The sequence below is a fragment of the Micrasema longulum genome, unplaced genomic scaffold, assembly GCF_059751315.1.
Source record: "Micrasema longulum isolate JH-2025_06_02 unplaced genomic scaffold, ASM5975131v1 h1tg001596l, whole genome shotgun sequence".
Taxonomy (NCBI): domain Eukaryota; kingdom Metazoa; phylum Arthropoda; class Insecta; order Trichoptera; family Brachycentridae; genus Micrasema; species Micrasema longulum.
Window position 1 is genome coordinate 33,255 of NW_028278778.1, and position 27,286 is coordinate 60,540.

The window sequence follows — 27,286 nt, forward strand, 5'->3', positions numbered from 1 at the left end:
CATATATACACACATGTATATATAAATATACACATGTACATACACACACACGTACATACACCCATGCGCATACACATACATACATTCATAAAAACATAGACAATTTATTTATGCGAAACTTCATGGTTGTCATCTATAAATATATATTTTTTTAATTATTCCTTATTTTATATATTTTATTTTTGACATCCAGTAAGGTTCTCCAATCCGTGGCATGCATCAACTTTTCTGACTCCCTACGACCAATGTCATGAAAGAGCAACACGTCTTGCAGCTACAGAGTGCACAGGCGGTTAGAAATAAAGCCCCCATTTACATTTTACAAATAACGTGACTGGCGTGTTTTTAAGAAAATTACATGCAAATTCTAGATGTGTACTGCCAGTGACTACGTATGCATTAGAGACCATTGACCTCACAAAAAGAAATGTAGAAAAGTTCAAATGCACACAGCGATCCAAGGAATGATCCATGATTGGCATAAGCCTAAGGGACAAAATAAGAAATGAACAAATTGGGAACAGAACCAGAATAACGGATATCACGAATCGCGAAGCAGGACTGATGTGGCAGTGGGCAGAACATGTTGCGAACCAAGACCCCACAAGTGAAAATTGGCTGCATGTAGCAACCGACCGAGAAAAATGTAATGATATGGAAGAGGCCTATATCCAACAGATGACTGAAGGCTGAAGAAGAAGGAGAAGAAGACATATCCTGCAGCTACAGGGCGCATGGACAGCACGTGGCACTGCAATGGTATGCCAACCGCAGGTTAGATGATCAGTCTTACGCTTAAGGTCCTGGTCTTGGGAGTATGAAATATTTTGGTGTAAAAACACCATATTACATAAATCAAGACGCTTGACTCACACACGGAAGGTTCCGGGTTCGATTCCCGGTGAGAACACAAAAATTAAATGTGATTTTTCTCAAGCCTGGGTGTTCTGTGATGTAATTCACCACTGTAATTGGGCTTCCTGGCCTGTTGTGGTGCAAAAAAAAATTATATATTTTGTCAACCATGACAGAAATTAACCCTTATGCCCGTATGCAGAGACAAAACTTAAGGTGAGGAAAGTACATTCTATTGTCTTCGCCTTCAGGTTATTCTCTGCATATAAAATTAGAATGTACTTTCCTCACCTTAAGTTTTGTCTCTGCATACGGGTATTAGACTCGATTTCTCGCATGGCAGACAAAAGCGCAAAAACCGTTATTTACTTTACTTTTAAAATCCCAACTCAATACGAATTTTATTTAGATTCGCGTATTGATTGCAAATAACTGAAATCAAAATTAAAAACAATAAAAAATAATTACAAATTTTACTATTCAATTTATTTGTTTGACATAAAATATCACAAATTTAGTGCTCTCGGCAAGAATGGAACACGAAATTCCCGTGCGTGAGGCAAGTCATTAAACCAAGGGAGCCGCCGTTCTTCGATTTACGATTACGGATAAAATTGACCGAATCATAATATTTAAGATAAGAGGTTATCAAATAATAATAATAATAAAACAAGTAAAAAAAAAAAATTTTAAAAAAAACAGTTCACATGGATAATATAACACTTTTATGAAAAAAGACTAGAAAAATACCATTTCGAAATCGAAACAGAGGAAAACCCTTCATAAATATGTTGAACGCAATCTTTGAATGATTTAACAGATCCTGGAAGATGTTTCCATGACCGGTAATGAATTATTCGATTGTTTCCTAAATTCGGTTATGCGCATCACTAACTTAAATTGACGTTTTAATGCATATTTACGCTTTAGGCGCAGAAAAGAGATTTAATTAATATAGCTGCGTTTTTTAGAAGCTTTTTCGAGAGCGATAATTGTTTTAAAAGCCAAAAACACTCGATAGAAACAGACGTTGCAGTGTCATTCAACATTTCAACTATCTATTTTCCATGACAATATAATAATGAGGAACTTCAGCCCTACGGGAAATTGGAAACAATAAATGTTTTCTTGCGCGCGGTATAGAATTGGAGCATTAAATTGTACAGCGAAGTTTCCTGAAAATGTACAATAAAAATTATAAAAAATATTACGATAAAAATAAACTACTTTGAATGACGTCACTGTTTCATATGAATCAACCAATACTGAAAGAGTTATGGAAGATTTCAGGTGTGCTTGCCGTAAATGGGCCGATCGGCATAACTGATCGAGAATAAACGGGAGAGAACCTCTGACGTCACACGCGGAGTTATTTCAGAAATACAAAACAAAAATCGTAGCGCTGATAATACGGTATATATTTATTTTTTTAAGAATGGCTTAGTTATAATAGTCTATTTACAAATAATAATAAAAAAAACTACAGAACTTCCTTATTATATCGATAGTCCAACCAAAAAAAGTAATTATCATAGACGTACACGAAAAATGCAATTTGACAAAAACGACTTAGACTCTCACGTATGATTGATTTTTTTTTTTTATAAATCAAACGCGACACATAGTTTATAATGGCATTATTCAATAACATAACAACTCCCGTGTTATTTCCTTAATAGGGCATAAGACATCTACAAATTGCCTCCAGGCATCTCTATCGACATCTTCCGCGCCAGGATCACGTCAGTAACCGTCAGCAATAGACGCAATAAAAAAAAAACATGTATCTTGTTCAATGAGCGAGAGTGGTCAAAGCTTTAAAAATACAGGCAAAATATATACAATTTCGACAAGACAGCTATGCCAGAACTTTAAACTTTAACATACAAATAATATGTAAACATATATAAAGTAACACGATTTTACTACTTAAGTAGTTATTTTCAATTTTTATAAGATGTAACCATTTCTTATTACCGATTTTTAAAAAGTAGATACAAAAGAATCCCACTAGCTGATTAAGATAAACCAAATAACGCTTAATAATTAATCGCCATTAATTATTTATTAATAATTTAGCAAACGTATAAGAGAAACATTTTTATGAACATAACAACAGGAAATTACGGAAAAGAATAATAAATAATTTATTAATGCTTCCTGTACCCTATTAATGACGAAATTTTATTAGCTCATAAACAGTAAAAATATGAACATTAAGATGATAATCCACATCTTTAGACCACCCAGAGATAACAATATTTAAAAAAATATTTTAATACAGTTTCCCACGGAAAATAAATATACAAACAAATTTAAATACAAATTAATAGTCATTTACACAAACGGGAGTATTGATTATACTCGTAAATGTATTTTTTTTCTTTTTTACCGGTAGAACTGATAAATAAAATACAAAAATTAATGAGAATATACACAGCTCTATTTGACTCTTAAAATACGATAGAAGAAATCTTAATTTACATTTCTATGAATTTTGATAGACAGATAGATTCTATAAAATTGGCTTATACATACATATATGTATGTATATTATGTCGAAATAAAACATTCTTTTTCATACAATTTTTTTTCTGTTTTTGATGTGTATTATTATTTATTATTATATTTTTCTGAAATTAATGTATCAATTATTTTTGTATTTAATATTTAATATAAAACCAGATATTATTTATTTATTTATTATATATACGGCCTAAGCCAATTACAACAGTTACATGAAGAAACATAAATGCAAGAAACTGAACAAAAAGAACATAAAACTATTTAGCAAAGACAATAAGATTATCGTATATATACTTACTGTAAACTAATTTTTATTATTTGTTTTTAACAATAATTTGTTGATACCATTTTTTTTATACGTACAAGTATATGTTAATGTATATAATTTTTGTTTCAATTCTTTACAATATAATTCAATTACTTTTCTTATATCCATTTATATTTTTTTTCTTTTTTACTATGTGAAGTTTCACTTTTTATTTTGCATAGCAGTATGCTTTTTATTGTTTCTACATGTATACAAAAAAGCGTTGTATATCTTTTAAATTATTACTTACTGTGTTTGTACTTACCTGTATATTTTTTGTAAATGCCCCTAGGGCGTATTGTAAAATTGAATAAATAAATATATGGTGCATATAAATCAAAATGAAACTGACAAAAATATTAAATAGGCTTTGTATGCCGTAATATTTTTTTAAAGCTATCTACATACCATCGATGGTTAATGCCATGAAATTATATTACAAATTAATGCATCTTAAAATGCATGTCAAAAGTTGTAACGACGGAATAGATTTATGTATACATACATAGATGGAGACTCGATTAGGGGCACTATTTTAAAATAAAGGGATGCCTGTTTAGGGTTCCTAAAAGCCTGATTTTCACGAAAAATGCCCGTCTATCTTCTTTATTGAAATTATATTTAAGAAATGAATATATTACATATGAACAAAATAATGCGATTACTTCATAAACTTACCTAGACATATTTTTTGACTGACAGGATTTTTTTCAATTGATTTTTTTTGTAATAAAAATCTTCGGAGGTAAAAAATGTTGAAATTTTCCGAAATAGAATTTCGGCTTCTATTTTAGTTTCGGCCGAATCCAAAACTTTTAATTAAATTAGGCGTTTTTATCGTTAAACCTTACGAGTTTATTGAAATAAGTGTTATATAAAATACACGATAAAATAAAAGGCATATATATAATGAGTAAATATGTTTATTTTTGGCGCTTTTTGGTTTAATGTTATGTTATACATACACATAACTTATATGAAAAATAGAACTCACGAGTACATCCGATCGTAATCCGACACATCCCGACCCCGGGTTATGGCAAAATTTTGGCCGAAACTAGTTTTATTGACCGAAACTAGCCGAAACCGAAACTTCGGTGGGTCACTAGAAGCCATAACATAAAAAATGCCTGTCTCAGAGCGATGCCAGCAGCAAGCCCCTCTAAACCTAAAAATGACTGTCAAATGCCCGTCATATGGTAACCCAAGTTCCCAAGTCTCGATGCAGTATTCGTTGGAGAGCAAATGCCAAATCAGAACACGCGAAAAGAAGTTAATTAGCGAACCGAGATGTGCGAAGATGCGCAGAAAGCAGAGTAAATCACAGTTCGTGAGGTCGCCTCCGCCGGCGCGTGACGGACGGAACCGGCAACAATGGGACCGATTCAATTTACGGGCCATTTGTCACAACGTAGGCTGAGCGCAACATCGCGAATCGCCCGTGGATGCGTGGATGGGCGCATTCCGCCGAGGGGGGATGGAAGGATCTAGAGTTCCAAACTAGCGCTCGAAGGCGGCGGCGGGCTGTTCTGAAAGGGAAATCGGCACTAACACCGTATAAGACAATCCCGGCCCACATTATTAATATGTGGTAAAAGATTTATCGAACTAGATCAATATGGCCAAGAGACTAAAATGTCAACCGTTCGAAATAGGAATATACCTATGAATGTATTATATTTGTATGAAATCTTACTTATTCAATATTCTAATTATAAAGCCATAGAATTATAAATATTTCAGAAACCGCATACGCACATCAAACAGAAGGCGACTAAACTTCTCATAAATGAGTAGGTTTACGTTTTGACCCATAAGTTTCTTTGTAGACGTCGCTCAGTACGTAACTCCCGATTTGAATTCAACTATGCCGCGTTGTGTCCTTTTAAAGTGTAGAAATACTGCTAGGATCCTTAAGAAACAGGATGCAATCACATTTCATGTGTAATTAGCAAATGCATTACTCAAAAATTTAATTAATTTTCCATCTGTCAGATTGCCGAAGAAACAAAATGAACATTTCGTTAGTGTTGCCAGGTTAGTATTTTTTTTACCCTCTTTTGCTCATCTAATGAGAGAACTAATGAAAATTAGATCTCGGATTAAACAACTCTATCGTGGACATTTGACCGACATTATCTTTATAACGTCAAATATTATTTAACATGATATAAAAATATCCGTTTTATGTAAAATAAAATTTGTTTTATATTTTAAGTTTAAAGTTCATTAATTCAATTACCCTTATTAAATGACCCTTTACTTATCTACTCTGTTGTGTCTATCAATATTTCCGCGTGCACAATAAAATTTTAGAGAAATTAACAAATTAAACAGTTTTTTTTTTTTTTACCTTACATTTGTGTTCTAATTATACTTTTTCCCATCTATTTGATTCTACGCTCCATCTGGACTATTCTTGGTTCTATGTATAAAACATAGAATTGGAAAAGTCCAGAAACCGCATACGCGCATCAAACTGAATCCGACTAAACTATTCTCACAAATGAGTAGATTTACGTTTTGGCCATTAGGTACTCTGTAGACGTCGCTTAGTACGCAACTGCCGATTTAAATTTAATTATACCGTGTTGTGTCGATTGCAAGTCTCAACATACTGCTGTGATTAAAAGGTAGGATCACATTTCATGTGTAAGAAGCGAATTCGTAAGTAATATTATTTAAGAATTCTATTATTTTACCATTTATCAGATTTTTAAATAAAATTGCGTGGACATTTTGTTAGTATTGCCAGGATATTTAAATTTTTTACCCGGCTTTCTATTAATAAGCCAAAGTATAATATTAAACGGTATTAATTTACTTATTTACTAAATTTATTTTTTTATGTTTGCCTAATAATAGTACCTGTTTTTTTTTTCTAGTCCAGTCAGTAAAATATTTTTTGTCTAAAAATATAACATGACATAACACAAAGTTATCTTATATTTGTGTATATTGTTCACGGTCTGGCAACATTACAGGGCCCCTTCACGCATGCGCGCAGGCGGGATGTCGGGTAGAAGGGAGATTTTTAGATACAGTACGATGTATACAAACTTAGTTCTCCGCGCCTTCTTGTATAATATAATTCTATGCTATAAAGTTTCCATTTCCTAAAAGCAATTCTGCCATTTACATTAAACGTGCGAGTGTTTTCGATTTCGTATGTCGACGTTCCGACTGTCGATTTCGACCGTCCACCTCGTAGTGTAATGGTCAGCGCGTTTGCCTACAATGCAAGAGGTCTGGAGTTCGATTCCCGACATGGTTAATATGAAATATTTATTTTAAAGGGTGTTTTTACACTTGAATATTTTATAGTCCCTGGAGCGTAAGACTGATCGTTTTAACTTCATGTTACAAAAATAATCAAGATACGCTGCAATTGGTGTACTGATGCAGTGCCCCATGCACCATTAGGTGCGAAAAGGGAATGATGATGATGATTATGTTATTGATGTAATATGTACAAGAGAAGTTAGAAACATAAATGTGTTTAATTAAAGTGGACTATATCAACAAACATTAAGGAAAATTCGATTTTAGTTTTGATATTCCCATGGTGCATTAAGACTTTAATATACCTACATTTAAACCAATTATTGCTTGAAATTAGGAATATAATGTCGGGTCCTTCGAAAATAATACATATTTTTGTATTGCTTTTTAAAAAGTAAAGAAGTATTTTCAAACAATAATGATTACTAAAATGAGTCTTCAACTCACCATTGCAATCTGGTATAAATTTGAGGTTAAATTTAAAATGGAAATACAACCTTTTTTAAAATCGCAACTAAAAAAAGTAACTCAATAAGACCCTCGTAAGGCCATAGGGAGTCCTCCATCCTACCCGCGGAACAGAACATTTGTTACTTTTCTGAGATATTACTCTTTATACATGATAACCCAATGTACCAAACCCAACACAACCATACTACGATCGTGCTAGATAGAAAACCTTTTTAATTTAAATTAAAACATCCCCAACATAAACATTAAGAATCTTACCCCCTTATGCAATATCTGACGACCAACGAATTAAAAAATTAGTTTGATCGATTTAAATTTATAGTATTTCCATTGCTCTAACCTTAACCATAAGTACAGCAGAAAAAACACTACAGAATAAGACTTTAATACTAAAACTAAAACCGTGTTTAAATTTTGATACCATTTTAACAACGCTAATTAATTTCAATTATTATCAAAATGAAACAGGCACACGAAACACTGTAAAACAATATATAATCATCGTAAATTGGCACGCTAATAAGTTGGATGATTAATTACTTTCAAATTGTATAAACAAATAAATAATATTGCCCGTTTTGAATTTTGATTTATTGATTTATAAAATATTTATTAGATGTACAAATGATGAAAATCAGAAATCCCGTGCTGAAGAATACATTTTACAAGTTTTCCTTTAGTTAGTTTAGAAAAAATAAAATTGTTAAGAAAATGCAAAGATTGTTTGAAATATTGATTTTTATACTCACCACAAGAATTAATGTACACAATTATATAATGACATACCTAAGCATAAAAATTATATTTAGTCTTATTCGTATATTACTTCAATTTCATTTTCTTTGTGTTAACGGCCCAAGTCAATTGTAACAAGTGCACATAGAAAAAAATTTACTAACATAAATTTCACAAACAGATCAAAATAACATTCAGCAATGAAAAAGACAAAAATAATAATGGATGCATGTACTCGTATATATTCAAAGAACATGTTCTACATAAGACGTCGAGCTAAGGCATGCCAATCCTCCAACAACCCACATTTTCATAATGACGAAAAGATCTACGAAAAGCAGGAAGATCTATCCTAAATAACTCGTAAGGAGAATTGACTAATCTACACATTCTTGACTTTGGGGCATAAAACTAAAGTTGCTCTTATAGGATTTCACAAACTACCAATATTGATTTCTGGTGACAGATTTGGAAACATGTAAACATACTGATTGCAACATATATTATTATGATCAAATTTTTTTTTTATAATTTACGTATTCAAACAGTTTTTTTCCGTTTCATGCTACATACGAGTATATTTATAAAGATAGCACAGCATGTTTCAGGGTAAATGGATCATACACATGGTGGTTTGACATTCATAAAGGAGTCAAACAGGGATGTGTGATGTCACCATGGCTGTTCAACGTTAATATCGATAACTGTATGAAAGAACTAAGAATAGGAGCAAAAATGGGTGATTTATGGGTATAAAGAATAGCTGATGATGCCGTGCTTCTTGCTAACGACAAAGAGGAACTACAATTCTTGGTAACAAACGTCCACGATGTATGCAAGAAAAACGATTTGCAGATAAATGTCGATAAATCGAATGTGATGGTTTTTGAAAGAATGGGGTTATACAGAAACAGGTAAAGAAATTTGTGCATCTGGGAAGTATGTTTACTAGGGATGAAAAGACTGAGAAATATATTGAAAGGAGGGAGAGTGCCGGGAACATAGTGAACGGTGCACTTAAATTACCTTTGGCAAATAAATGTGTGTCGCAAGAGGCAAAATTAGCAGTTCACAATGGAGTCCTGGTCCCGACTCTGATGTATGGGAGCGAAGTATGGACTGAGAAAAACAGAGATAAAAGTAGGCTAAATGCTGTCGAAATGCGATCTCTCAAGCGAATGTGTTGTACAACTATGCACGATAGGTGAACAAATGTTGAGATTCGTACATTATGTATGGTTGAAATAAGCATTATAGACAAAATCAAGAAAGGAGCTCTGCGTTGGTTTGGACATGTAGAGCGAATGGACAGCGAAAGAACGACTAAAAATATTGACAATACGATTGTTGATGGATAAAGAAATAGAAGAAGATCGAGAAAAACATGGCATGACCAAATCTAACAAATACTTGAAGATGGACATGTCAGAAGTCGGAATAATCGACAAGCGTGCATGAGAAGATGTATGAATGCAGAGGAAGTGAGATATGTATGCAAAGATGTTGCTTAGTACGCAACTGCCGATTCAAATTCAATTATGCCGCGTTGTGTCGATTGCAAGTCTCAACATACTGCTGGGATTAAAAGGTAATACGGTAGGATCACATTTCTTGTGTAAGAAGCGAATTCGCAAGTAATATTATTTAAGAATTCGTATATTTTACCATCTGTTAGATTGTTATATAAAATTACGTTGATATTTTGTTAGTATTGCCAGGGTAGTATATTTTTTTACCCGGCTTTCTATTAATAAGCCTCTTTGTAATATTAAACGGTATTAATTTACTTAGTTACAAAATGATTTTCTTTTACATTGCCTAATAAACGTACCTGTTTTTTTTTATAGTCCAGTCGGTAAAATATTTTTTGCTTGAAAATATAAAATAACATAACACAAAATTATCTTATATTTTGTTTTATGTTATGTTATATTTTGTGATGTGGCGTTTTATTCTCTCTGCCTACCCTTGCGGGAAACGGCGTGATGGTTTGTTTGAAAAATCATTATTTTGAGAAAACACAAATAATTTCGTGTGCATAGAAGAAGGTGATTCATGGCCGTTTTATTTTGGAATATTTTAACCCATTGAGTTAACTGACATTTTTAATGTGATTATATTTGTAATTAGTATAATCGAAAAACAATATTTTTTCCTGGTTCTTTATATACAAAACAACCGTATTACCGTATTTTTCGGGCCATAAGACGCACATTTTTCCTCTGAAAATTCTACAAAAATTTGGGGTGCGGCTCATGGACCACTGCGTCTTATAGTCCAAAACATTTTTTTCCTTCTAAAAAATGATGATAAATTTTGGCGACCGTCTTATGATCTGATGCGTCTAATCGCCCGCAAAATACGGTAATGAAAAATATCATAACCGTTTACTACAAAAAAATTGTCACATTCCGCATAGAGTTGAAACTTTGAATGCTTAAGTATTACCACTCTGTCAGTAGGTTCACTTCACCTGCAATGTCCTCTATTCATCTATGATTATGGAATATTACTAGTCGACTGCCGACACCTAAATATTTAACGAAATTCTAGTTCTAATATTAATTTTACTATCAAACCTATTCAACTAAGACAAGGATTTCTATTTAACTGCAGATTGTTACCTAATGACGAATTTTTGATAGATATTTGCTCACTGGGTCTATCTTTTCCACTTAATATTCAACATATTCTTTCCTCGAACTGTCCTATGATCAATAGTGTGATAGTCAAACGTTTAAGGCAATACAAAAAAAAATATCTAAGACACGAAGTATATATTCTGACAAACTAAATAATTTACGAAATTAAAATTATATGATTTAAAATTAAATAAATTAGTTATTATTATTTTATTGTTCAGCCTTGTTCTATAAGTTGTTGACATGTGATCCGCTTGTTAAATGTTGTCAAATCTTTCGTTAATTTGCAACAAAAACATTGGTAAATAAAGGCACGTATCACTCAAATTTGGGTGCTTTACCGAGAAAAGAAAAAAAAAAAAGAAAAGGATTCTTAGTTAATCATACAATAGTGCTTTATTGACATACTCGTATTTTCCATATAACCCAAGTTCTCGTCGCGTGTTACGATGCATAACATTAGCCTATCGTTCTTGCGGGGTTGGCTGGCGGTCGATGCGCAGCCTCTTCTACGGTAGAAACTAAACATCCAATTAACAAAACCCATAGAAAAGGTCCCTCGGTATGAGGATGACAATACTAGATAGCACGCACGGCCATTTTCGTGATTCGAAATATTTTCGGACAGCGTTATCGTGACGTCGCGATAGGGCGCGAACACATGAGCGAATGAATTATGCATAATACGCATTTTTGTGTGGATTTTCGGCTTCTCGTGACAGACCATGTGGGAACGGACAAGGGATTCTCGGGAAAGGCGGTGAATTCTAAATGCTTCATTAACGATAAACACAACGATTGGATTAGAAAACATTTTTTTTAAATACGGCGTTGATTTAAAAACGTCATCCCGCAGAAACAAGACACGAAAATAATGGTTAAATGTGAATGTATGATGTATGTATTAAAAGGACTTGAACAATACTCACAAATGTGGGAAATTTCAAATGGGAAAGTTTGTGCCATCTTTGGTCGAGTGTCGAAACTAGATTTTAAGAACTGGGTTTGTGTCTTTGCTGAAAGATCTAACGTTAGGGTGGAAATTTTCGAAATTCGACGGCTGTGCGAAAATTAAATAAAATTATTTAAAATAAACATTTTTACGAAGTTATCCAGAAACCATTAAATTATTTGTGAAACGGCTGATTCCGCGTACCTAATTGGCAAATTAATGGATAAATTAATTAGGTAAATCTTTAGTACATTTTAACTACTTTAATAGTATTTTATTATGTTTTCTCAATCAATAAAATTTTCAGAATGCAATCAACATAAAGGCTTTTTTTTATTTTGGCATTAATTTGTCCACTACAAACAATACCGCCGCCACTCAGCGCCATTGAGGTGATTTTAACAAAAAATGCGCTATATAAATTATACAACTATACATGATACATTTTAGATCATAACTTTAAGCCGGTGATAAGGGATAAGTAAGTATATTGCTTATTTGATATATTTTATATTCTTTTATTCAAAGCATGGTGCAAATTTTATCATTGTTAATTTAATAACTAGGTATGTATTGTAATTATTAATAATTTCCATTATTTACCGTACAAAATGTATGTAGATTTTTTTACAATTTAAGTCACAATTATTTTTATGCCATGTATAAAATTTCAGAAAAATATTGTTATTATTTTCATAATAGAAAAATATAACCGATTACATTGAATTATTTTTAAGGCACAGATAAAATCTAATTTGGTGGAAAGTCTGTCTATAAAATAATCATTTCACGTGCCTCGTTTGCCAGCATAAATCACTTTATTTTAAACTATCGAATATAAAACAGACGTATTTCAACGTATCATTGCGTCAATCGGAGAAAATCGCAAACACGGTTACAAAAGAAACTATTTCTAAATAACGCAAAAGTGAAAATATAAAATAAACAGCCTAAATTACAACAATCGCTCAATCTCGGGAAATAAAAAAAATCTCCGAGAAAATGGACACAGAGGGGTCCCATCAAAGTCAAACAATTGAATTGCCTCACGAGTATCTGAGTTACGCAATCACGTGGGTCCCAGACACGACTGGACAATGCTACACATTTGATAGAGACATTAATACACTAATTGACCAATTGTTTCTCTGTTTGGTAATAGGCAAGAACACTGGTCGGGCGTCGCTGAGGACGGGGAAAACAAAGAGTCGTTAGCGAGGGAGATTGTATGCAAGGCCGGTCGCGGGGCAAACAAATATTAAAAGATTACAAATTAATATTCGGTAATCTATCACAAATTTTAATGATTCGATCAATCAAAGTTTGCGATGCGAATTTGTCTGATGGGATCTTATTAATGAACGTTATTCAAGTAACGAATAAAACAGACTATAACATAAATATTGTTCCATTGTTATTGTATTACTATACCTAGTGAGGATACACAGTACCTAATATATATGTTTTTAATTTAATTTTACATAATTTGATTTGATTTGATTTATTTATATAAATCTTAATGGGCATTTTTAATGACAGATTTACGCATAGAAAATTATTAAAGAGAAAAGTAGAAAAACACAATGGTATATAGTAGACTTTGTAAGAGTGGAAGCGGAAGAGAGGTGTTTATAATTGAATTTGATTCAGTGATCGTTTGAAAGAAGACAATTTGTTATCAAAGACATCAAGACTGGTATGTTTGTTGGCAGACCTAAGAATTCTGGGCATATGGGAATTAAAACCATAGTTATCGGTATGAAAGAGTAAGTTTTGTCTAATGTTTGGAATAGGGAAATGTCACTTTTTTGTATATTTTTCATTACCTCCTTCCATATCCCCTCTATCCCACCTGCTGACAAGCCTCGAAATAGAGGCTTAGCGGGTTATTACTTTAATAATAAAATAAATTAAATTAATAAGGGTCAATGAAATACTGTCGAGTAAATTAATATTTTTTTTTACTACTTATCTACTTATTAGTAGCATAAAAAATATTTTTTAATTTTTAATTCCCGCGTGAACAGGCCAATGCATTGACCACGCCCCTAATACGTCACGATTCGGGTAAATGTTGAACATTGTTTGTGACCGTTTAAATTCAAATAGAACATCGGCACAAATCTTAACGTCACAATTTTCAAAGCCAAACATGTCGTGTTTTTGTAGGGAAATATTTTTTGATTTTTTTTTTATGAATAAACAAAATAAATTTTAAAGGAGCATGGAATATCACTTTGGTAACATTGAAAATGATAACGGCGAGTCTTTGATGAAATTTAGCATAGAACCATTACAAAAAAGGCGCCTTACATGTGATTTAATTTTTCTATTCAAAATTCTAAATAATATGGTTGATTTGTTGTATCTTTTACAAAATATTGGTTTACGCTGTCCTCTTCGCTATGCCAGATTAAATTCCCTACCCAATTGTAAAAACAATTATACCTCAAATTCATTTATAAGACGTAGCTGTAAAAATTATAATGGACTCAGTATTCATGTAGACATTTTTAACGTCACGTTGCATTTATACAGAAAATTTCTTCATGGAGATGATTATTTTGGATAGTTGCTGAATGTACATCTTGAGTGGTTTGTGCTATGTACCGCATGTAATGTATGTGTTTGTGTATGTTTTATATGTACACGTGTGTATATGTATGCGTTTATATGTGCGTGGATGGTTCGGAGTGTGCATTCGCTATTTTTATTTATTACCAATAATAACCTCAATGGAAAACGCAAATGTTAATAGTCAAATTATTTTTTTCTCGCTTATTTTTTGTCACATTTAACGTATACATCTTTTACATAATTTATGAAAACTTAATTGATTTTTTTAAGTTTGAAAATCTTTGTATTTAATACTTATTATGTATGACTATATCGCACACTGAGTAGAAGACTGTTGTAACTCAAAATTGATCGATTTTGAGTTATGGACACAGTCAGAACGTGAATTTCGTTCTGCATATTTGACTAAAACAGTCGTAATTCTATCACAAATACCTGAGAAGTTATACCAATTACCTCACTTTTCTATACATCATTTTTTTTCATTATATATTTTTATGTATTCTTTATGTAATAAAAAATAATTACACTTTTATTTAATCCTGATGTACCTACTACAAATATATATATATTTTTAATACTGCAAAACCTAACACTTTTTCTTAGAAATATAACTTTATGTAGAGTGAAACTGATTTTTGCTCTTCTGTAAACAGTCTTCTACTCAGTTTGCGATATGTTTTCTGAATAAAATATAAAATAAATTTAAATCTAAAAAAGACTTCCGAGAATGCCATTTTTCCCAACTCTAAATAGGTTCGGCTCCAAATAGGCCTTCCTAACAACAATAACAGCGCGTGTTCGATCAGACCATAATGCCGGCGATTAAAATACGATTTGAAACAGGAAAAACTAAACGTGTGAACAATTCGTGATAAAGATCGCCATGTTGTGTTTAAACAGGAAAGAAAAAAAAACAAACAAACAACGCGTTTCGTGTCAATATAAATTTGTATTCACTTACGAAAAAATAACGTTTTGTTTACGGCTAATCATGATGAATCCGAACACAAGTCTAATTTGATTATTTAATTTAGAAAAATGCACACGTCCGGAGCATTTTTAACAAATAAAAAATACTAACAATACTTTAAAATCTGCATATCGAATACTTTATAAACAAAAATGTATTTAACCCCAATAGAAGTTTTTTTTTAAATCAGAAACAATGATGCAGGTTTTAGCTCTTTTTACTTCACAAAAGTCAACAGATGGAAGAGTTGAGGAGATGTGGATGTTACAACAGTGTGTAAAGTGGCAACTCAAACCAACAGATGACAGGTCATGAGCCCTGTAAATGCCTAGACTTCCATATTCCCTTCTCAAACATGTTTTCCCTCTCTGTTCCAATAAATTTAGATCTTTAGATCTACACCCTAAGTAGGAAAATGGAGACCTAAGTTAAAACATTGTTGAATAATACTAGGTACTACGATTATTACGCTTTTAACCCTTATGATTAGGCAGGGCGTATTTTTCTTGGCACACAGTTTTAACTTATTTACAAAATGCACAAATATTCTTATGTAGGGGAGACTGGTCCAAAATGAACCCTCTTAATTCTATGCACCTACTAAACGACATCTAGGGAAAAAAACATACGGATTTTCCACCCTTGCTTACTTTACACGGTGGTGTAAAGTAAGCAAGGGTGGAAAAATTTAAAAATGGAATGAAAAAGTTATTTACGAAAAAGAAAAATTCATTAATTTAATCTTAAAAGTTCGTAAAGTACATAAGTTTCTATGTTTTTTTTCAACTATTAGCTTTATTATAGCAGAATTATAGTGTTAAAAAAATAAATATAAAAATTTTAAGAATGTTACATAAAAGTTGTTTTACCACAGTAGGAATTTTTTTTGACGTGAGGGATTATTTTTACAATAGCAATAAATAAATAAAATATTTTAGTGATTATTTTATATATTAAGGTTCAAACTGTCAGTAGGGTCGCAGTGAGTCACATCTTGCTGGAGGATGTGATTTTTTTTTAATACTTCGAACGCCTAGTTGCATTCTACTGGCAACACTACCGACTAGTTCTACTCGTTAGCGTTCACGTCGCGAACCCCGGGCAATGGGATCACACTCATAACGGTGTGATCATAGCAGATAACGAAAGGATGAAAGGCGAGTTTTTGGCGCCTCGAAACCAAAACCGACCAGCTAAGGGAAGGTAACCCCGACAGAAAATCCACCGGAGAAGGCAACGGGAAACCACGCTGGCCATCTTTTCCCAGGAATCACTACGGTGAGTACATCAAAAGGCAGTCGTCCTGGCTGCGAAATGTAAAATTAGCGCAGGACAGATATATATGCTTTCGCTGCAGTGATCGCCAACGTCGGGGGGACCCGGCAAGGCACTAGATGAAGAAGAAGATAAGGAACCATAGTTTCACTACAGTTACGTTATAAAATAATAAAATTACTTTAATTCCTTTAAAAATTCGCTTATATGGATTATTTTGGACCAGTGCAGTTTCCCCTATGTCGTTTGATTTAAAGTTGGTTTTTAAATCAAATAATACGGTAAATAAAATTAATATTTTTTGCACTTATTTCGTGATTATCCATATTGAATCATCAAAGTACGTATTATTTTTGTATGAAATCACTAAAGTACATTTAATATGCCGACTGGTTTCGGAACACGACTGGTAGTTCCTTGAAAATAGTGAAAAATGGTTCAAAATTATATACAAGGCCTGTGACGTCAGTGACGTGACGACAACAGCGAGTCATTCTATATGTGCTCGATTTTAAACTAGAAAATTATTAATGAAAACTTGTTTTTTTATACATTCATAGTTATATAATTAGAATCGTAAAAATCCGCCCTAAATAATATATAACATGTTTTCAACGTTATTCCTGATTTGTGAAAATACCATATTAACATGCCATGAAATTTGCACTTGTAACGTGTATACATAGAAAAAGGAATAGTCCAGAAACCGCATACGCACATCAAACAGAAGGCGACTAAACTAATCATAAATAAGTAGGTTTACGTTTTGACCCATTAGTTTCTTTGTAGACTTAGTACGCAACTCCTGATTTGAATTCAACTATGCCGTGTTGTGTCCTTATAAAGTGTAGAAATACTGCTAGGATCTTAAATATGGTATCACATTTCATGTGTAATTAGCAAACGAATATTTAAGTAGCAAATGCATTACATAAAAATTTAATAATTTAATTATTTTTCCATCTGTCAGATTGTCGGAGAAAACACAATGGAAATTTCATTAGTGTTGCCAGGGTAGTATTTTTTTTTACTCTACCTTGCTCATCTAATAAGAGAAATAATAAAAATTGGACCTCGGATTAAACAACTCTGTGGTGGACATTTGACCGACATTATCTTCAAAACATCAAATATTTTTTAACATGATATAAAAATATCCGTTATATGTAAAATAAAATTTGTTTTATATTTTAAGTTCAAAGTTCATTAATTCAATTACTCTTATTAAATGACCCTTTACTTATCTCTTCTGTTGTGTCCATCAATATTTCCGCGTGCACAATAAGATTTTAAAGAAATTAACAGATTGCTTTTTTTTACCTTACATTTGTGTTACGATTTTTTTTCCCACCGTGCAATATTACGCGGCGACATCACGAATGCGCGCGGCGAAAGTGGGCATAGTGGGGGAATTATTGGACACAGTCCGATGTATTCAAATATGATTCCACGCTCCTTCTGGACTATTCTTAATTCTATGCGTGTATATTTAATTACATGTCATTGGACGTAATTGATTACTTTAGTGGGGTATCTAATATTATTTCATTCTTTTTTAAAACTATAAAAAAATTGATTGGGTGTTCGATATTCAAAGAACCCGTTCATAGTTATAATTTAGGTAAATTTAAATTAATCGTTTGTTGGAAAGTAAAAGGTCTTAATTTAACTCGGGGTGGTCGCCCCGGTATCGGCTACAGGTCAGCCATACAAAGTCACGGCAAAGTGCAGATACTAATCTAGGCACGCCACCCGCGAAGGTGCAATCGGCAATCACACAACAGCCACGATTTAAATCAACCGACTAATAAAAAGGCAACATTCTCGAGTCAGAAGTTTTGTAACGTTTTGTAATTCAGACTCGAGTATTTCAGTAAGATGCTTGCGGAGTAATGACCCGCTTAGGGGTTAATGAAAATGGGGATTTTATCAAATAGGGCCAAGTTTTCAACACACGTAAAAAAGAAAAATATACCATTAAATTTGTGTTAACAAATTATTTTAGGTAAATAAATAATAAAGTATTCGGTGTTATGAAAATTTATGGAAATCACTGCATAAGTAAACCACGACACTGCAGCGCTAGTGGTACCCACAAACATTTAAATTGACAAAACAACCACAGATAGATGGTCTGCTAAAACTTAGGAGACCGTATAACAGATATTAACCTTTCCCTCACTAAGCATACAAAAATTAAACATGGTCCGAACAGGGGGAACAAACGACCCCAGCGCATACTTGTATGTGGCGTCAGGAGAATAAAACGTTTGAAGTGTTTATGACCGTGCAATAATTTATTCTTGTTTTCGCGTACACATATTTTACTCATTCGTGTATTTTATTCATTTTTGTTCGTTTGCCGAATGCTTATGTACATAAAGTGAAATCGACCCTTGTGTTATTTACGTCTTTTTTTGTCTTAAAATTTTTAAAAAAATAAAGCAACTATTTCAAAATTTAAAAACAAAATCAGGAAAATGCTTCTTTCTATTAATTTCACGATTACAAAAAATATACATCAAATAGCTTTAATAACACCTGATTTATCGAATTAAAATCGATCTATGGGGGATTCGAATCTCCCCCCCCCCCCCCTTTGGTCCAGCTAGGTTAATATGAAGTTGCATACGATAATCCTTTACATTACATTTACATACATTACATTTTTTAGTAAAACGCTAATGTTTAGATTTAAACATTTTTTTAAGGCAAATTCAAAGAATTTTTTAAATGCGTATAAAATAAAACTTAACTGAACACAAAAAAAACTTATATACAGTACAAATTCGAACTCCGACTATCCAAATCGCTTTCAGAATTTCAGAAAAAAAATTAAGACGGAAATGTACTGCGATTCGCAAAATAACGACTTGGCTGCCCGAAAACGGATGATGACAGTCGAACAGCTTACTTTGACCGAGATGTTTAGCAAGCAATGACTACGTACAATATACAGCACTTGTAAAAATGTTGCCTTTTCATTTAATTAAAACTCCAATTATACGATTTTTTTACTATCCTAATAGGGTCCGGTCCCAATTGATTCAGATTATTGGAGTTCTACTGTATTGCTAATAATTGTTATACAATATTGTTTTGCACGCACCATGTAAAAACCTTTCGAGTGTAAACAATATATTTAATTTTAATTAAATAAATGTAACAAAGCCTTCAGCATGATGTACGAAATCGTCAGATGCACAATCATCCATTTATTTTTATTTTTAAACGATTTGATTATTTATTACGAAGTAACCCTAGTAAAAATATTGTCCCATTGGGAAACACAACTAATTTTCACATATTAAAGTCCCGCGTCATTTCAGCACTCACAAGTATTTTCGTATTTTCATGGTAGTTTTGCGAAAGTTTCAGTCGAAAAGATTTTGAAATTTTTATTTATACCACAATCACTGCAGTCTAGATTACTTTACAGGTTAGCTCCCATTACGCACCTATTGACATGTGCAATATAGTACGTGTAAATCATTATTGTATATAATTATTTTATCTTCATCATTCTTCGAGTAAAAAAAACGTTTCATTAAAAATAAACAGACTTTGATTGAACAAATTGGACAAATTGGTGAATATTTTATAGCCATAACCGAATATGCATACAAAATAAACAGTGGTTAAATACCCGTACTTACTAGGATCCGGCTTAATAGCTTTACAGAGAATGACTTTTTTTTTAAACCGTAATAGCACCTTTGTAAAACCCATTAAGATAAGGCTAAAACAACTTTCATAATATAACAATAAAAACATACGGTTGCAATTTTAAAATACACCAGTCGAAGAAGTCGACATATTTACGTCGTAATTTTATTTTTACAGTTTCGAAGGTTTTCAGAATATTCAAACATCTTTATTTAATTTATTTTTTTAGTATGATGCACAATTTCAAGGCTTAGTTCGATAAAAAGTAAGGAAATCATACAAATCAGACAAACTAGCAAGAAGCGTTTAGATGTGATAGGCGAATTTTCAAGATTATGCGAAAATGACGGACGCCCGCTCAGGCGTGTATTTTTTATCAAACTATGTACTCTGAAATGTACCAAAATATAATAAAAATTGATTACGATCGAATTGAATTGATCTAACGCACGTTTAAAAGTGTCATTGTTTGGCACCGCGTAAACCAATATTTAAGGATAGTTGAAGACGTCACACGTGTGTATCACGTGAACCTAGCGGGCGGATTTTATAAACGTTAACGTTAAAAATCATACCGACTTCAAAATCAAAATAAAATATTTAACACAAAATCAAAAATATGTGTTTTATTAGTTGATGGTTTTGTGAACGAATATCATTGTCATAGAATTAAGAAAAGTCCAGAAACCGCATACACGCATCAAACAGAAGGCGATTAAACTACTCTTAAAAGAGTAGCTTTACGTTCTGACCCATTAGTTTCTTTGTAGACGTCGCTCAGTACGCAACTCCCAATTTGAATTTAACTATGCCGTGTTGTGTCGTTTTAAATTGTAGAAACACTGCTGGGATCTTAAAGAAACAGGATGGGATCACATTTCATGTGTAATTAGCAAATGTAAAACTTAAAAATTGAATTATTTTTCCATCTGTCAGATTGTTGGAGAAAACAAAATGGACATTTCGTTAGTGTTGCCAGGGTAGTAATTTTTTTTTATCTTACTTTGCTCATCTTATTACAGAACTAATGAAAATTGGACCTTGGATTAAACAACGCCGTGGTGGACATTTGACCGACATTATCTTTAAAATATCGAATATTATTTAACTTGATATAAAAACATCCGTTTTATGTAAAATAAAATTTATTTTATATTTAAAGTTCAAAGTTCATTGATTCAATTACTCTTATTAAATGACCCTTTACTTATCTATCGTGTTGTGTCAATCATGTATGTTTCCGCGTGCACAATAAAATTTTAGGGAATTAACAAATTGTTTTTTTTAAAGTTTTATGATTATATTTTTACCCATCTGGCAACATTACGCGGCGACTTCAAGCATGCGCGCGGCGAAAGTGGGGCTAAGTGGGGGGGATTTTTGGACACAGTCCGATGTATTCAAATATGACTCTACGCTCCTTCAAATATTTTATGTTTATAATGTGTAAGTATTTTAATTCAATAACGTCGAATTTTCCCGTGTGAATCTGTTTTTTTTTCTCGGGATTATTCTTGGAGCTTTATTTTGCAATACAGCGAATTTGTTTAAAAATTGTCGAAGTTTGATAGGATAATGTGCTAATTTGGTGGTTGGTGTGTGAATATTGTGTTGTAGGTGATTTTGCATAAACCATTATCAACAAATCTTCTGGTTCATTCCAAAATTGAAAATGTTTTGTTTTTTTCAATCTTTTTCGTTACCACAGTAATGTTGAAACGTAAGTTTTGTAGTTTAGAAATAGTTATAATTAATATATAGTTTAATGATAATTAGATTTAAGTTAATATTAGGACATGTATATTTTATAATGTTTGTACTATTTTAAGACCAAAAAAAAAAATTCAAAATTAAACAAAATATATATGTGCATAGTGATATCGATCACTCACCGTATCAGCCGCGGTCAAGTTGATGCCCAAACCACCAGCTCTCGTACTGAGGAGGAAGACGAAGATGTCCGACCTGGCCTGGAAATCTGCCACCATATCCCTCCTGGCAGAAATCTTGGAGGAACCGTCGAGCCGCATGTATTTGTGCTTTCTGTGCCACATGTATTCCTATTAAACAAAAAATATAGTAAATTGCTTAAGGCATGTCATAAACCCTGTACATTTCGACTATCAATAATAATACATTACATTTTATCTTTCAACCTTTGATAGTAATATGGCTCACTTTAATGCATCATCACGTATGTTAAGATTATATAATTATGTAGAAAGTAATGCTGATATTGATATATTTAACGATACATTAAATAATTATTTAAGAACTGTAAAGCGATGTGTTAAAATGAAATAGTCCCTTATGTTAGTTAGGTAAAATAATTGATAATAAACTTTTAGTATAATTTAGCGTCATAAGTTTTATAATATTAATAGAATTTAATTAAGCTAGTGAATTTCAAGAAAAAATCGTATATTTAAAGTTTTTTTTTACTTATCTGCGAATGTTATCTTCACATATAATTGATGAACAATATCTAAACTTAACAAATATAATTATTATACAAATGTCGTACGTACTGTTTATTGTTTGTGAACCATAGTAAATAAAATAAATAAATTTAATTATTTTTTGTCATTTTAAGAACAAATCATATTTATATAGCATAAATAATATAATACACAATGTGTACATTGAAAAAAATAAAAATATTATAAAGTACAATTGGCTATGTATATTTTCCAATATTAGATTGTTATTGCATCTAACTATATAGATTAACAAATCACAACAGAGAAGGAGAAAATTTTGTAAAAGGGAATATGGAAGTCTAGGCATTTACATGGCTTATGACCTGTCGTTGGCTGGTTAAGGCGGCAACTTTACAAACTGTGTAACATTAACCATTTTGCCAATGTTTGAACATCCATATTTTGTCAATTCTTCCATTTGTTGGTTTTAGTAAAACTAAAGAGCTGAAACCTTTATTGTTGTGAAGAGATTCATTTGATCGAATTATTTCACATAATAGGCAACGCCTGAAAACAATTTTAAAAAATCTTATTTATTTTATTTTTCCATCTATGTAGGTAAACTCGTACCAAGATAGACGCAATTAATAGATTCCTATTTATTCGTTTCGTAATTTGTTCGTGAGATTTTTTTTGTTTGTTTACGTGAGTTGCGATTTGTATAAATATGTAACAAAATGTAACAAAAAAAATACAATTGTATCTGATAAAATAAAAATACTTTAATGTACCCACATAATATGTTTTAATACATTAATGGGCCCACCTAATAAGAAGTATTAAAAGTATAATTATTTACTTTGTTAGTCTCGTGGAGCAGAGGTCAGCTCGTTTGTCTACCATGCAAGAGTCTCGGGTTTGATTTCCGAAATATTTTTATTTTATTATTAGTGTTGGCACGTGAAGCGTAAGACTGATCATCTTACCTTGATGTAAAAAAAAATTATTAAGATACGCTGCGATTGGTGTACTAAGGCAATGCCTTATGCACCATCAGTTGTGGAAAGAGAATGACGATGGTGAATCTTTCTTCAGTTACGCTTTTCTTTTAGAATAATTTAGTTTAGAACAAATTCACAATATTATTATTTAAACCAACCTGTCCAAAAATTGGAAAACATTTTCTGTAAAAATTCATTCCGACGAATCTCAACCGCATCCACAGCGGTTTTAACTCAATTCACGAAAATCAACAGTTGGAAGAATTGAAGAAATATAGATGTTCAAACATAGGCAGAACGGTAAATGTAAAATGGTAAATGTTAAACCAGTCACTGACAGGTCACAAGCCCTGTAAATGCCTAGACTTTCATATTCCCTTCTCTAAAATGTTCTCAATCTCCGTTGTGATATGTTAAACACATTTTAAATGCAAATGTCGATCCGGACGGGCTGTAGCAAGCGATAATCGGCGATTATGGCAATTAGCGACCGTTCCGCAGTTTCACACGGTCTCCAAAGTGGTTGTGTAATATCAACCATCCACAACCACGGAGCTCTGTGTTTCATCTGAATTTTTGACGCGGCTCAGTCGTCAATCACGTGTCAATGTTTCGTGATCGGGTATTGATTACTGCAAGCGGACCTGCATTACAAATTATGCATTATCTAATTCTAATACCACATAACGGCACACGGGCGACCAAAAGTAATTATTTTGCGTTTTGTTTTAATTTCAGCAATAAATTAAACATATTATTACATACTCGTATAAATGGCGGCCTCCGTGGTGTTATGGCTAAGACGCTTAACTAATAGAGACACGGACAGCTCCAGGTTCAAATCCCGGTGAAAACACAAAAAATATTTGGATTTTTCTCAAGTTTGGATGTTCTATGCTGTAACAACTGTAATTGGGCCGTCTGGCCTGTTGTGTAAAAAATAAAATTAACAAAAATTAAAACCGAATCAGTCAATACTACCTTTACTTTTTTTTTTAAATTTAATTGCTTTCTCTTTACTGTTTTCCTAGTTTTTGTATATTTTAGTGAATATATTTTACTTTTTTTTTTATTCTTATTTTTAACATAAAAAAAAACATTTTTTCTCTTAAACTTAGATTTTGTAATTTTGTATTTTTTTGTTCAATGCAAATATGATTAAAGATATATCTACCTGTCCTTTTTATTAGGAAATATTTATGATTAAAGATATATCTACCTGTCGTTTTTTTTAAAAACTTTTTTTAAAAAAATATTTTTTGTACATTTTAATTTTTATATTCCATTAAAAAAATAAATTATTCCTTGTAATGACTTTTTATTTTTTTACACTATATGTTTCGTGTTCATTGAGTGAAGCCATTGTGATATAATATGTACTTGTAAACTTTTTATGCTTTTTTTTTGGTTTTTTCCTCTTTTATCTGCTGTATTGAAGTGTTTATTTCTACACAATATGTATTTTTTGTCTAGTAAAAGGCACTACGTGCCGTGTATATTAATAAATAAATACTACCATCACAAAGGAAGCCGAAAAAGACTCATGTAGGTAATTGAGATTCAAAAAAAAAGAAAAACATCCCTGAAACATACAGAGATAAAGTTTAGGTACTAAATATTATTAAAACATTTTTTTTAGATTATGTTATTTATTTATATTATTACTGTTCAAAAAGGGTAAACCTGTAGGTGAAAATTGCTACCGAACTTTGATGTCTGAGTTGAGGTTACAATTGCTCTCCACCAGGACAATTACTGACCTCACTCTAATGCACAAAGTGGTATGCGCCCTAATAGATTGACCAAAACTTCTGTCCATGACACTTTAGTAAACCACAAGGACCAGCAGACTCCGACACATGTTCCATTGTGCTAAGCTGTTGGACCTACTCCACGCCACTTCTGCTACAATTAAATTAGCCATCATAAAATGGCCATCCCCTCAATCTTCCTCTTTTAATAAATTTTTCATTTCTATTCATCTTTAATTTATTTATTTTTTCCTTCTTTTAGAATTACCTATTAATATATTTAGTGAAATAATTATGATTCTATTTTATGTCATTTGCTATAATACTTTATGTACTTTAAACTATATAGTGTAAGAGCCCTCGGGCGTTTATAAAATAAATAAATGAATATATTATCGTCATTATTTCCCTATCTGCATATATATCATAAGGCAATGCATTGATAATACAATTGCAGCGAATTTTATATTATATCTGAAAACGAAATGATCAGACTCGCCCTTCAATTCATTCCTGAAATCATGAAAAATTATCTATAAAAAATCCCATGTCGACACTGCCGTGGCCAAGCTAATGAACTATCATACCCTATCTCCGTCACAATCGGGTAAATTAGATGATGGCGACTGACAAATTGACTATTTAGACTCAAGGGTACAGGCAGTGATAGGGGCATTGAAAGTAGTAAACGTAAATTCTAAATAAAACGAATCATTTAGAAAAAAGTTTATTAAATAAGAAAATAATTGTAAAAGAGGCCGCGAGACCTCTGAAACAGGGGGGGGTTTTAAAGTTTAATCTGGCGGGAATCGAACTCGGGACCTCAAGCATTGTGGGAAAACGCTTTAACCAGTAATTTAGAGGTGGACTTATCTCAACTTGATTTCCTTTTTCAAGACTTTTACCTGAGAGCGGCCATCGAGTAGAAAAAAATATGGCTACTCTCAGGTTCTATTTCACAAACAGAGAGCGTGAGGGCAAGATTTTGCCACGGAACCGCCATGCATTAAAATCATTTGATTTTTTTTAATTCAAAGAACATATTGATCGCATTACCAAATTAATATTTTTATCATCAACTTACAATTATCTTTAGAGTACCGGCAAATCTGGGTAACAAAGGTCTACGATGTATGCAAGGGGCGCGATTTGCTGACGATTGTTGATAAATCGAACGTGATGGTTTTTGAAAGAAATTCAAGTATATTATTGTTATCAAAAACATTTTTCACTTTGTGGTATGACATTTTACACTTATTTGTTTATAAATTTGTATAAACCACTTATTTTTTTTTTTTTAATTACACTTCCACCGGTTTCGAGGTTACTACCTCATCGTCAGGAATTTAACTCCAAGGAAGTTAAATTCCTGACGATGAGGTAGTAACCTCGAAACCTGTCGAAGTGTAATTAAAAAAAAAAAAAAAGTGGTTTATACAAATTTATAAACAAATAAGTGTAAATTAAAGTATGACTAAAATGATCTCGAAATAGGTAGTGGAATCTGCGTATCTGGGAAGTATTTCCTAGGAATGAAAATACTTAGAAAGAAATTCAAAGTAGGGCGAGTGCCGGGAACAGGGTGAACGGTGCACTGAAATCAACCTTGGCAAATGAATGTTTGACGCGGGAAGCGAAATCAGCAATTCACAATAGAGTCCTGGCACCGACCCTTGTGTATGGAACAGAAGTATGGAATTGGAAAAAAACAAGGATGGAAGTAGGCTAAATGCTGTCAAAATGCGATCATTCGGGCGATTGCGTCGTAAAACCATGTACGATAAATGTCGAAATCAGTGCAGAAATGAGTTCTGCGTTAGTTTGGACGTGTAGAGCGAATGTACGGCTTAAGA

General features: G+C 32.3%; 1 protein-coding gene across 1 annotated transcript in view; it reads right to left on the reverse strand.

The window, feature by feature from the left end:
• Positions 1 to 22,153: 22,153 nt before the first annotated feature.
• The window catches only part of Ino80 (chromatin-remodeling ATPase INO80), a gene marked incomplete at its 3' end in the record, with an annotated part of 44,245 nt that continues 39,112 nt past the window's right edge, over positions 22,154 to 27,286 (reverse strand). Inside the window, exon 20 of the mRNA XM_088236698.1 lies at positions 22,154 to 22,321. Within this exon, the coding sequence (XP_088092824.1) occupies positions 22,154 to 22,321 (168 nt within the window). The remainder of the gene's footprint in view (positions 22,322 to 27,286) is intronic.